The sequence below is a fragment of the Aptenodytes patagonicus genome, chromosome 1, assembly GCF_965638725.1.
Source record: "Aptenodytes patagonicus chromosome 1, bAptPat1.pri.cur, whole genome shotgun sequence".
In the NCBI taxonomy this organism is placed as follows: Eukaryota; Metazoa; Chordata; class Aves; order Sphenisciformes; family Spheniscidae; genus Aptenodytes; species Aptenodytes patagonicus.
This window is the reverse complement of record NC_134949.1, coordinates 121,858,983-121,872,148: the sequence shown is the minus strand read 5'-3', so window position 1 is coordinate 121,872,148 and position 13,166 is coordinate 121,858,983. Positions and strand designations below refer to the sequence as shown.

Sequence of the window (13,166 nt, the reverse complement as noted above, 5' to 3'; positions counted from 1 at the left end):
TTTGTAGTCAGATTTCCATGTTTATAATAGAATTTTTGCTTTCAGACTGGCTTTTCCTCTGTAACTTTTCCTGTCTCTTAAATCTAATGCCATTTTAGGCTAATTTAAGCACTTGTGTTATCTAGTCCAGTCTAAACAACAATTTCTCATGCTCTGTGGACAGGGTGAGAGAAGTTCCAAGTGCCAGAGAAATTTTAATACAAACCTGGGAGGAAGAGGAAGGGAGAGAGAAAAATAGAGACTGCAAATGACTTGTCCAAGGCCAATGACTTGTCTTTCGGTCTTTGGACAGGCCAGAACTAGAAAAGCATTTTCTGCTTTCCGGTTCATGGACGCAACCGCGCTTCTTGCACCACTCAGTTGATTTTATTGCAACAAGCATTTTAACTGTACATAGAATCCGAAATACGAGTGGATAGGTATATTGTAAAATAAATTTTGAAACTATGCAATACCCACACTTCTTATTAGCATTTAAAGATTACAGCTTTTGGAGAAATCCTTCTAGAACCTGCATAGAGGAGGCTGCAGATTTCTGATGGTATTCTGATGGTATATGCTCTGCTTTTTCTGCGCTACCTCTTTGATGTGCAAAGGGATTTTATTGTGGTGGTATGTCTAGATGGGATCTCTGCTTTAATCATATGGCTTTCTTACAGATTGTCCGTGAATGAAACATGATGGACAGATTCCAAAACCCTTAATGGGTAGTGGCTATTCAGATGATGGAGGTCTGCAGACTTGTACCCGATGGCCCTGTCATGTTCCCGTTGAAATAAATGGCAAACTCCCACGAATTTAGGAGTTCTTAACTTTTGGCACTTTCTTCCTTTTATCCTACTTTATAAAGTGAATATCCAGGCTCTCATTACAGCTTAATTTTTGGGAAGAATATAAATAGGCATTCCCTGTTCCCTTCTTCTCTCTCCCCTCCTTCCCAGTTGCCGTTATCCCTGCCTAAAATAATGGTTTTGGTTGTTTTAACTTCTCTTCTGTTTTCTCAGGCAAATTTTCCCAGTGGTCAGTGAGCAAGAATCAAAACTGAGCGTAGATCTTGGGATTTAGTTCATGACAAGACCATGCTGCATACTTAAACTGAAGAAAACCTCTGTCATTCAGCTAAAACACAAAAAATGCAGTCTTACTTTGGCCTACGCTCTGTGTGTCCTTAACTTTAGCATCAGCTGTAGCTCCTATGGACCTGCTTGTGGCAGTAAAGAGCATAAGCATTTGCAGGACTGGGGGCTCTGTCCAAGAAACACGCTTGTAGAAATAGGCTGTTCACAAAGAAGATTGATGTTCTTAGTCAATAGCGGAATAGTGTGTGTTTGGCCTAAATCTGTATTGTGATGGTCATTAAAATGGTTGGTTACATATTCAACTAAAACTCCCATCAACTGCAGTGAGAGCTTTGCATGACTAGGGATACTTTCCTAACGGCTGTCTTGATTGCTTGTGTTGGGACTGACTCAGAACTGCTTCACGCCTGAAACTCCTGAAGGCTTGGGTGGATGTTGGAGGTGGAGTGGGATAATTTCTTTTACAGGAATAAGATCTTTCTTTAAATTTTAATCTCTTGACTTGGTTGTTTGTATAACTGTCATCCTGGAAATAACCTGCAGGTTTTCTCTGCCTTTTGTTTCAGGATGAGTCGAGTGTGCCTTACCCTGTTGTCAGCAATGGTGGCTCAGGGGCCAGATTCAGCAAGGGATGTGTATAGCCATTTTGATTTCAATAATAAGTTTCTGCCTGGATTATTGAAAAAAAGATGTAAGAAGGTAAATTAAGCTGCTGTGTGCCATGAAATGCTACGCCATGGCTCCATCAGTTTTCTTCTGCCAAGTATTTAAAACTAAGCTGTTACCAAAGTCTTTTTGCTCTATTTTCATCTACAAGAACTTACCTCTTCCTTCCTGTCCTGTGTCAGGCTGAAATGCTTCTGGATTGTTTCTAATTGGCAGCAGAACTGATCTATGGGGCAAGAGCCTCCCATCTACTTATATAGGAAATCCCCAGCAGATGTTTCTGAGTATCTGCGATAGTGGGAGAGCTGGCCTGCACCCTTGAGGTATAGCTTGCTTTGTTTTCCATCCTGTGCTGGTCTTTCTCATCTTGTCAGGGTGCAGAGCTCCTCAGGATAACCTTGTTTTTACACTGCTTTGTAGAATTTACTGCAAAATATCTAAGTGCCTTGTCTGTTTCTAATAAGCTGTGGTGAAATATGAACGTTTAGTTTCTGTGGGCCATCCTTTTGATGTCTAAAAAGGAGTGAAAGTGATGGTAAATTTCTGAAAGCTATTCAGTCGTGCTTTTGGGAAGAGCTCAGTCTTTTTTCCAATATGTGGATTGCAGTTTGGTCCCAGTGAAATAAATGGAGGTTCTGCGGTTGTAGAAATGGAGAGAGGATTTTGCCCAGTACAGTCTGGGCTAGTACAGTCAGAGTAATTGCATTTGAAAATACGTTTAAACAATCTCTTGGTGGAAATCCTTAAGGAGGTTATGTGAGTGAGTAGAAAAAGTCAGTCCTCTTTTTCCAAAAGGAACTTTATTTCTTGTTTCCGTTTGCTAAAAATAATCAGGGTTGACCTGAACCAGTGTTTCAGAACAAGAATATTTATATTTCATTCCAAATGTAAGTGTATAGTAAATCCAATATTATTTTCAATGCTGATGGATTGTTTCTAGTTTTTAAAGATGACTTGCAGAATAAATGTGTATGTTTGTGTTGGGTTTATGCCATCTGTGGTGACAAATGAGACTGTAAAAGGTGGTTTCGGGGAGAAAGGTGTGTTTGGTTTTTTGCCTTCTACTTGATTGCTTTATATGTAAACAATTTTGGGAATGTCAGATGTCATGGTTTTTGACCTTAGTGCAGAAGTTGTCTTTAGGAGTACCTCCACCCCTTAAATTAAAATGCTTGGATGTAGGTAGTCTTCTGACCACAGGCTTATTAGATATGCAAGTAAGGTACAAGGAAAAAAGTTCCCAAAAACGGATTGAAGATCTTACTCTTGCTCAGCTTTCAGTGAAATTATTATGTTGCAACTGGCTGTCAGAGGTGGATTTTTAATACAAAAATATCAGGCCCAAAGCTTACAGAAAAATCTCATTTCTTTCTCTTTGTTTCTTCTTTCAACCCTTTCATGAGTCACTTCTGCCTTATGTTTAGCCTAGTCAGTATCTTCTTTCAGGCATTTTTACATGCAACTTAATTTTGCACAGTAAGTTTCAAAAAATTACAAATCATGTTCATATCCTATGATGCTTTTCCAGGCAAAGCTTTCGTTACTTCCACTGTGCCTGAATTTGTAGTTTTATAACATATTAGCCCCTTTTCTAAGAGCTTTTTTTTTTTTGGCTGGTCTCAGTCGCATGACCCGGGTAGCTCCCTGAGTAGCTGAGAGATGTGTGTAATGCACTGCAGCTCAAAGATGGCAGCGAGCAGCAGGAGTTTCCAAGACTGGCGCTGCTCTGGAAGCGTGTATCATAAGAAATTGCAGCAGCACTACTGTCATTACCGTTCTTGAGTGTTTTTGTGAATTGAGCAGTGTACCAAGTGGTGCAGAAGTGAGGATGTTCAGTGATGTGTGTACAGGGTTTGGCATGAAACTACTGTTAACCTTTTCTTTTTTTTTATTTACGGCCGCTCTTGTATGTTGAGAACTGAAAAATGTGTGAACTAGGACGCCTTCCTTTTTGATGTTAACTTTAACAGACTGTGATCTGCTTAACGCAAGAAGTTTTTCAAATGAATATACCGTGGATGTATTGCATATTCATATATGTGTATGACTATGTGCAACATATTTATAGAAGTTGTTTAATTTACCTGTTTATAGTACTTATAATGATAATCAATTGTGCCAGTATTAATTTTGCGGTTGTGTACAATCTGTACACTAACAGTGCCTTTTATCTTTTTTAGGGGAGACCTGATGTCCGTATGGCCTATATTCAGTTTGCTCTCTCCTTTTTAATTGCTGGTGACAATGCAATCTTGACACAGGTGCTGGAATTAAAAGGTAGTTCACAATTGCTTGTATTTTTTTTTTAAGGCAGTCTTTTATAGGTGATAATAAATATGAGCTAATTCAAAATGTGAACCAGTTAAACAGTACTAATAAGATACAAAATACATATTTTTAATCTTATTACCTGAAAAGCTTTAAACTTCTTCCGTATTCTAGTGAGTGCTTCTTCTGCTTGAGAATAACGTTTGCTATCTGCAAAAACTCTGCAAAAATAGGAAGCCCTTAGTGACACAGATGTAAAAAAGGTAAATGTAGTATAACTTCGAGGCCATAGATTCAATAAGCAGAAAAAAACTTCATGGTCTCCAGCCTTGCTCATAACACAGTAACAGTGGGTATCATAGAATTATAGAATACCAGGTTGGAAGGGACCTCAAGGATCATCCGGTCCAACCTTTCTTGGCAAAAGCACAGTCTAGACAAGATGGCCCAGCATCCTGTCCAGCCAAATCTTAAGAGTGTCCGATGTTGGGGAATCTACCACTTCCCTGGGGAGATTACTCCAATGGCGTTGCATTAAAAATTTTTTACAAAGTGGTAACGACTGCGCGTACTTTAGTTTCCTTTCTGTCCTCATGCAGGACAACTGTTGTGTACTCCGTTAGACTGCTTTTTGCCAATGATTCAGGAGACCAGTGTAATGTCCTTTGCATCCTTTATGGAGGCATTACATGGGAGTGCAGTCCAGAAGTATGTTACACTCATGTCTCTTAGAGAAGGGGGTCAAACTGAACTGACGAAGAGGATCCAGAAAATTAAATCTTGCGCACACTTGATTAATACTTGATCCCTTATGTGCTGAAGATAATGTAAAACTTCTGTTGACTTTAGTGATTTGAAATCTACTGCTGATGTTTCTCAAGTTGTGAATTGTGACCCTTGGTAACATTATGAAAGAATTCAGAAGGGATCTAGTAATGCTCTAAAAAAGGAAAAAGAAGCCATTAGCTGGCAACAATTCGTTTCTTCTATGGTGAGGGAGCAAGAACAGGCCATAATTTACTCCTATTGTTCATGCTAGCTGGGGGCTGCTGGTTTCCTTTAATTGCTTGTAGTTGTTCAGTTCTTTCGGGACAGGGAATGGCAGTGCACACCTAGACCCAGTCGGCACAGCTGGCTTTCATTCTCCTGTAAGATACTGAAGTTCTCTGTAAACTGAAGTTCTCTAACTTTGGGATATACAGGTGAGCCAGAAGATGGTGCGTGTCGTTGGAGATGTAACCTCCAAACATTTGAGAATCACTCAGTGAAACAGTTGTGAGTCCTTCAATGGAAAGGATAGGCATTTACTCAAGTTTAAATACTGCATAGCACACTGGGGCCCAAAATATATTTGAAGCTGACAGATGCTGTTGTGATAACTGTTAATAACCAAGTTGGCAAATTAGCTGGTTATGATGAGAGTAGGTTTGGCAGCATCACTTGTTCATCACTGTAGTTACAGACACATCATCCTTCTGAACTCTGATTGCAGCCTTTTGGTTCATCCTCAAATATAACAGCAAGGTAAATAATATGACACTGAAGAGAAATGGGTATGAATTCCCTGAAGCATTTTAGTATGAAAATAGCTTTCACATTTTCACTTAACATTTGAAATGTCTTCTTAGATTTCATTCCAGATATTCTTCGTTCTGAAATAAAGGAAGACAAAGTTTCTACTGTTAATCTTCTACTTTCCACACTGAGAACTAAGGTATGATATACTCTTGAAACTGTGTTGTCTCTTGTTTTCTATTTTCTTTGCTGCTGGAAACAGTTTTGCAGTAATTTCTCATAAAATGTACAGCTCTTTAAGATGTCGGCACTGTGCTGCTGCTGAAAGTTTGTCAGTGTGTCCATTACTGGTAATATTTGTTGGAGGTTGATAGCTCGGCTTACTGTTTCAGGACTGAAGCTTGTTATGCTTTTCTAATGCCCTCTTTTAAAGGAAGTCCTTGCATAGCTTGTACTTGGATGCTAGTTTCAGCTCATCTTTAGTGTGCGGTGTCCAACAGATGCCGATTGTTTCACGGGTTGTGATTGCATCAGTGCCAAGCCTGAAGTCAAAAGAACTGGAGTCTTTTTGGTGCTTCCAGTGACAGTAAGATTGGTCTGTTAATGAATGTGTCTCATGCCGAAATGGGGAGATCAGCTAGATTTGACTAGGTTTGTTAGTTATCTATCTGAACTAGATAATGACGTACAATCTTCTTTGCAGGAGAAAAAGGATTTTGTGTGTTTTTAGTATGGGGACTGTGGTGTGAAATGGGTTTCTGGGAGCGATCTGGTTGCAGTTGAAGGGTGTGTGGTACCGTCCCCCAACCAGTCGTCGCAGGGCTCCATTGAGGCCACATCCTGTGGTCCTGGTTAGCTGGTCTTTGGACTTGGTTACTGTTAGGCTGGTAAGGCTTCTGCTGCAGGAGGTTAATTTAGTCAAAGGTAATTTTTGGTGGGGTAGAGAAAAAGGGAAGTCTTATAAAATTGTCTTCCCAAGAGCAGAGGAGTTTTTGTGAAAAAGAAAGGTACATTCCACTTGCTATCAGAACGTACTGTTAGAGAGGTAAGTCTGCTCCTCTTTGAAGTTGTTTTTTCTGATTCTTTCATAGCGGTCAGAAATAACCTCATGATATAGCAGGGTTGAGACAGAAAACTTGAAAGCAGGAATTGCTGAAAGGTGTGAGAGTTGGTTTAGTCTCGACTGCCTTTCCTGTGCTCTGTTGTTCCTTAGCTTCTGAGCATGGCTGTGCCTCTTTCACTGTGATGCACCAGCTTATTGCTGCTGTGGGTACAGCAACTGCGCCAGAGATGTTATTTCTATAAAAATGTTTTTAAAAATGTTTTTAGTTCCAGTCTATGATTTTTGAATCTCTGTTTTGAATTACTGTAGCAATGTTGCACAAGCTGTTGTATGACCAATTGAGAGAATGAAGAAAAAAATCGGTTCAAATTTAGAGTGTAACCATAAGAGCCTGCCTCAGACTCAGGCTTTTCACAACTGACAATTTAAAGCCAAAAATATTCTTTCATTATTCTATTGAAATAACCTTGGAAGAAGAAGAAGAAGAAAAAAGCTAGCATTTAAATGTAAAATAAACCTCCTTGAAACTTTGTTTTCTAAATGAAGATTTTCCCATGTGGGAATCATACCTCATGTACTGTTACATTACTGATGCAACCTAACACACTGTATGACTCCTTCCGTTTAGCAAGGAAAATGAGAATTAAAAAAATGAGGACAGGAGAACACAGTGGGAGAACATTTTAGAACTTCCTCCACCATGTTTTCCCATTCATTCAAACTTCATTTGTAGCAGGTTCTACCATCTCTACCAGCAGGTTTCCGTGATCCTAGTCTGTGGCTGTGCTACTTTAAATACGTTCTGTGCTCTTTAGTTGAACTTGAAAGTCTATCCTGTTCAGCGTGTGCAGTGTTTGCAGAAGTTGGTGTAGAGTCCTGTGGCTTCAACCATATCAAGATAGGAGCGGGAGCGTGTGAAAGAAGTGTTAACAGGACAGGCAGAACCTTCTGTCTGCTGTAGTGAGGAGAGTGAGCTGTGTGTGTACTAGAAGAATGAAGTGCGTTGCTAATTTGCAATTATTTTGTGATAACTTGCAATAAGTAGAAGAGTTGTTTGTGTATTTGTTTTTCTCATTGTTTTCAGGTGGTTCAAAATAAAAATATCACCAAAACCCAGAAGGTGCGCTTTTTTACTGCAGAAGTGTTGATTCACATAGCTTCACTTTACCGGTGGAATGGGATTACTGATGTCAGCCCTGGGGATTTAAAGGTCTGGTAACTTACTTCTTTGTAACTCCTAGTCCTTGTCCTGCCTTCTCCCCCCCCCCCCCCCCCCCCCCCCTTGCAGTCCACAGGTTTTGAAGTAGCTCATCAAGGTTAGGGTAACTGGGGGCTCAAGAAGAGGGATATGCTGAGGCTACTTAAGGAGAAATCCTGACTTTCTGCCGCTTCTGACCACTTGAGGAAGAGGGTTTGTTTCCCCTGCCTGATTGCCAGAATTGCAGTGCAGATCTGTGAACCAGGGAGAACTGGGGCTTTTGGGTGTGAGTACTGTATTCCATTGCCTGGACACATTTGTGTCTCTATAGGAGAATATATCAGAAGCAATGTTCTTACCACATGCCTCAATCCAATCCTACACGCTGATCTGATATGAGAGCTAAACTCCCAAGATGGTTGCCAGCCTTTTCAGCTTGCATTGTTTTGAGAGGTTGGCAGGGTTTCTGAGGGCTGAGCTGTTATTGATTCTACTGGTCCATGAAATCACATTCCTAAAGTCATAGATGAGGCAAGGATCAGGGCTGCAGCTGGTGGGTGTGTGTTAGTACTGCAGATGTTTTGTCATCTTCTCCTCATAAATAGGTTAAATTTTTGCTTTTTTATTTTTCTTAATCATGTAATCTCTTTTCCCCCCCTTTCACTGTGGGAATATCTAAGGCATGGCTCTAAGCCCAATGCAAAGCAGTAGAAAGAATTCTATGCTTCCACTGGGTTTTGGCTGCAGACTTTTCACCTTTGTGTGGATTAATGCTTGATCTTTAGAAGCCCAACCATTCTTCTTTAAAACTTCTAACACTGAACAACTGCCTTCTTATTCTTCTTCTACTGGATGTTTATGCCTATGCCATTCCAATCCTGATATATTGTAAACAACTTTTGGAGGAGATCTGTTGCTAGTAGGTGTCTACTTGGAGCTATGCAAATCTATGATTCTATTCATAAACATGCATTTCAGTTTTGAGTAATTTTAAATTCTTACAATTCCATGCAGCCCTTGTGAGTCATATGGTTTGTGATTTCCTAACCGCAATTGTCAAGAGGCTTCTCATTCGTAGGGATCTTGAGCTGTGCTGGCTGTAAAAGGTTAATGGAATCTGGGTTCACTTCCCCCCCCCCCCCCCCCTCGACATGGATTTTGGTGACTTCTTCCATTTTTGTATGGTGACCGTAATGGCATTGATGCCCCACCTCCTTTCCCTGAAGTGTTGGCATGTTCAGTGCGTTGTTAGCTATCCATCGTTCTTGCCCTGTATTAAAGTTGTTCCGTCTTCTGCCAAATTGGCCCGAAAAACATACACATACTTGTTTCATGTGCTTTATGCTGAAGGCTTCAGTGATTTTTTTGGTTTTTCTGAACTTCCTCATAGTGAACCTGGCCTGTAAGGTTGAAAGTTGGTTATTTCAGATTAAATATTAGATCCTTGACTTCAAAGTCCCAGGATGGCCTTGCCCAATTTATCTAAGTTTTATATCACTACTTTAGCTTGACTTTTCTCTATCTTCTTCTATCTGGCTTCTTGGCAAAAAGCCCTAAGTCAGTAATGCCCTGCAGATAGTACCTATGTACCTAAATTTGGTAGGTTTGCTTCCCTTGAAACAAAAAATACTGCAATATTTAATGTGTTTAATACAGAAACTGAAATTTCTCTTGTTAATCTGAACAAAAGCCCAACCATCTTTTAGCATTTCTGTGTAAAAGGACCTTCATAAAATTTAGAGAAGAGTGAAATTGATGTAAGATTTTCTTCTGTGATACCAAAAATCATGTGCCTTTTTTTACTCCTTTTTGTTTTTTATAGGTGACTCAAGGTTCTGAAGAGACGGGAAAGATGATGGTACGGGAACTTGTTCATAATTTCTTAATGGATCTCTGCTGCTCTCTGAAACATGGTATAACTTTCTATGATCCAAGTCTTGGAACTTCTGGCAAGTAAGTCACCAGACAGCTGAGATTGTATGTGCTAGGAAGAAGAGAGACCTCACTAGTTATCTTGTCTGCCCTTCCAGGCCTTTGCCAGTAACTTCACCGAATTCTGCTTCCCTCTCTCTTTCTTCTGTGGCAGAAGAAATAAATATGTTGGGATTTTTTGTTGTTCCTGTTTTTAAGTTCCCAAAATCAAATTGTTGGATCTCCTTATACCTCTGTGTACTAGAGTAGAGAGTGTTCTGCCCTATTCATAGGGGCTTAGGCAATGGTTATGTTTCTCTGAGCCATCTCCGTGAATAACTAGATAACAAGTCTCTTATTGTAAGGCGTGATTTTGAACCATAGAAATTTTTTTTGAGGTGACAATAAAGCATCAGAGCTGCAGTGTAAACCAGGTGGTAGTAAAATATCTAGTCTAATTTACATTCTGTAGAACCAGATGAGGTTTATCCCAGATTTCGGCAAAATGTCAACATTGATTTCAGTAGTGCCAGAATTTGGCCTGCAACACCTAATCTGGAAGCACCTATTTGCCCTACTGTTTCCATTTGCTAACTATTTAGAATATATGTGTGCTAAGATTATAACTGATAGAGAAAATAATTGAGACTCCTGTAATTCCATGGAGAGGTTCTCATAGGGTGAGTTTATGCTTCACACTAGCTGGGCAAAGAAGGTACTAGACTGTAGTAGTGGGTACTAATACTGAGTGGTGCTAGAGCAGGTTGTTTCTTGCTTTGAGCAAAATTTTAGCTGGTGTTCGTCTGGTATCTGCGGTATTCCCACTTTGTTTAGGGACATACAGAAGTAAACTTAAAAAAGAGGACTGAAAGACCACAGAAAGTATTTCCAAGTTTAATATTAAGTTTTAATTCTACACTTTTAGCTTTGTGAAGTTTGGTTAGAATATTTCTGAAACATTGTGGGTTTAATTAGGAGTAATTGCTCTTTGTCAGGCAGAAAACCTGGAGGTAAATTCAGTTCTTACTTTGCCGAGTATAAACTCGGAAATTATGCCAGCAGTGTGAGAGGTCTTGCCTTGAATTTACCCCAGCAACAGTTAGAGGAGTTGCAGAGTTAGCATCACATGTAAAGTGTCGAAATAGGGATTTCTTTTTTTAAAGTATTTTTTCTTCTTCAATAGGGGAGGAAATGTGGTGCTTCTGCGCTTTCTGCTTGGTTTAAAAACTGCAACAGAAGATGAAATGGTTGCTGATCTCATGGTGAATATTCTTAAAGTATGCCCAGATTTGTTGAATAGATACTTTAAGGAGACCCGGTATTCCTTTGTTCCTAGACTGAAGTCAGCTTGGATGGACAATATAAAGTTACTCAAAAAGGTAAGAGTATGAATGATGCACACCACCTCTCCACAGAAATTTGCAGTCCCAATACTCTTTTTTTTCCCCCACAAAATGAAGTCGTTTTTGTTAAACAGTAGTGCAGAATTACACAAAATTGTAATAGGAAAGATGCTAAAGTCAAACATTCCTGACCTACAGAAAAGTTACTAAGCAAAGGAACTTGGTAGTAGATTGGTAAGCCTGCCTTTGATTGCTTTTATTACACATAGGTATTATAATGCCATTCCTTTGTAAAATTTGTTACAATTTGGGTACTGTGCAGTACAGAGCCTGGCCAGCCTATGGTGTGGCCATGTTAGGTATAAACTAACTCTGAATTCATGATCTTAGCTGAGGTCTTCCTAGTGACAAGGAACAAGATTTCATTGATTTCAGAGGAACTAAGCTGAGGATCAGGGACTGGGTTTTTCTGGTTTTTGTTTCAGAAGCAGCTGTTCTGTATCAGAGGAAACACACGTCTGAAGATGTGTTGTGTTCACAGCTGTGAATGCACAGTGCTTTAGAGTTTATTAAAGTTACTAAAAAGCAGGCAGGCACAATATTTCATAAATAATGATTTTAAAAAAAAAACAGTCCAGCAGTGGAAAAGTTAGGTGACTGAGGTTTAAGCGAGCTAAACAGGAAGGACTTAATGGTTCTGAAATAACACCGTCAGTTACTGTAGGTATGTTAGGAAAGAAGCAGCAGGATGCTGTTAAATGTCGAAGATGGTAAATGGAGGAGGGGGAAATGGCATCCTGTTTTCTGTGGGTGCTGAGGAAAATGAGCCATGGCTCAGAGCCACAGCTGCTTTAAAAAGTGTAGACATAGAGTGAGTTGGAAAGTCATTTGGTAAAAAGCCATGCTCGGAGCAGGAGGCTGTATAAACATTTAACTAAACTGCAAAAGAAGGAATTGGCATAAGAAGTGGTGGGAAACATCACGTTAATGGTACGTGTTGAGATGCAGCAACATCGAAGCTCAGCTAGAAAAACCTTTTGTCCTTTCTGAGTGTTCCTCTGACTCTTTGCTTTAGCTTAAAATGGGCACGTAGGATCTGTAGTCGGTTTGTTGAAAAGGGGTGGCCTTTAGCAGGGGTACAGGTAGCATGCAGATGTTTCATTTAGTTGAATAGGAGTCTGGGGGATGCTCTGTAGCATTTCTGCATAAAAATTGATATTTAGTGCTGTCATTACTTTTGACAAGTCAAAGCCTTTCTGTAAAATGCTCCCCGGAAGAAGCTGTTATTTCCAGGGCTGTATCAATGTTGATGAAATTGTTATTTTTATTTCAGATCTATGAGACTCAACCAGAGATTTCCAATTCTTTTAAGACTTCAGAGTTTATTCCTCTTCCCAGGTTGCTTTCTATGGTGATGGTAACAACAGTCCCTGCAGTGTGCAATAAAATAATGTTCACCCAAGGACTAAATGTAAGAGCAGTCTATAGTATTTCAGTGGATTTTTCTGTCCTTGTTAATACTGTTTGATTTAAGTGTGTGATCATTCAAGAAGTTTCTTAAGTTGGTTAATTACATACATTTTATACTGTCTGTCCCAGCATAAAGCTGGCTTGGGGAAGCACGGGTAAATGAATTAAAACCCATTGATACTGCTTCCAAGAGCCATTCACAAGCACCAGCTCTGCCAATGCTCACTAGTGGTTTAGGCTGGGAATCTGAAAACCTACAGATTCTTTCCTGCAAGCCGATGTTTAGGAAATAATTCATTCATTAACAAATTTTAACATATATTCAGAGTACAGATTATGTGCAAAGCATAAGAGGAAGTAGTGAAATGTCATTAATTCAACTTCCTTCTTTTAGTTACCCAGCACAGTGGTGAAGCACAGCATACTGTCACTTGTATCAATGGTTCTGAGAAGAGCTTTGAAGAATATTGAGTACTGTTTGAATGAAGAAACTTGGCAAAAGTCAGAAATCTACACACTGTCAATGATGCAGGAATTCGTACAGCTGTACAGAGAAGCCATCAGCAAGGTACAAAATAAAAAGAAAATTGGGGTATAACTTGAGTCATTTTGCAGCAGACAACTACTCTGCGCTTTCTCTCCAAGTGGTTGCG

At 39.6% G+C, this 13,166-nt stretch overlaps 1 protein-coding gene across 1 annotated transcript in view; it reads left to right on the top strand.

The window, feature by feature from the left end:
- URB1 (URB1 ribosome biogenesis factor) overlaps nucleotides 1-13,166 on the top strand; it is a 59,466-nt gene that overhangs the window by 2,823 nt on the left and 43,477 nt on the right. Inside the window, 8 exon segments of the mRNA XM_076352961.1 lie at nucleotides 1,646-1,778; nucleotides 3,926-4,022; nucleotides 5,642-5,727; nucleotides 7,676-7,801; nucleotides 9,612-9,742; nucleotides 10,884-11,079; nucleotides 12,377-12,514; nucleotides 12,908-13,081. Coding sequence (XP_076209076.1) covers nucleotides 1,646-1,778; nucleotides 3,926-4,022; nucleotides 5,642-5,727; nucleotides 7,676-7,801; nucleotides 9,612-9,742; nucleotides 10,884-11,079; nucleotides 12,377-12,514; nucleotides 12,908-13,081 — 1,081 coding nt within the window.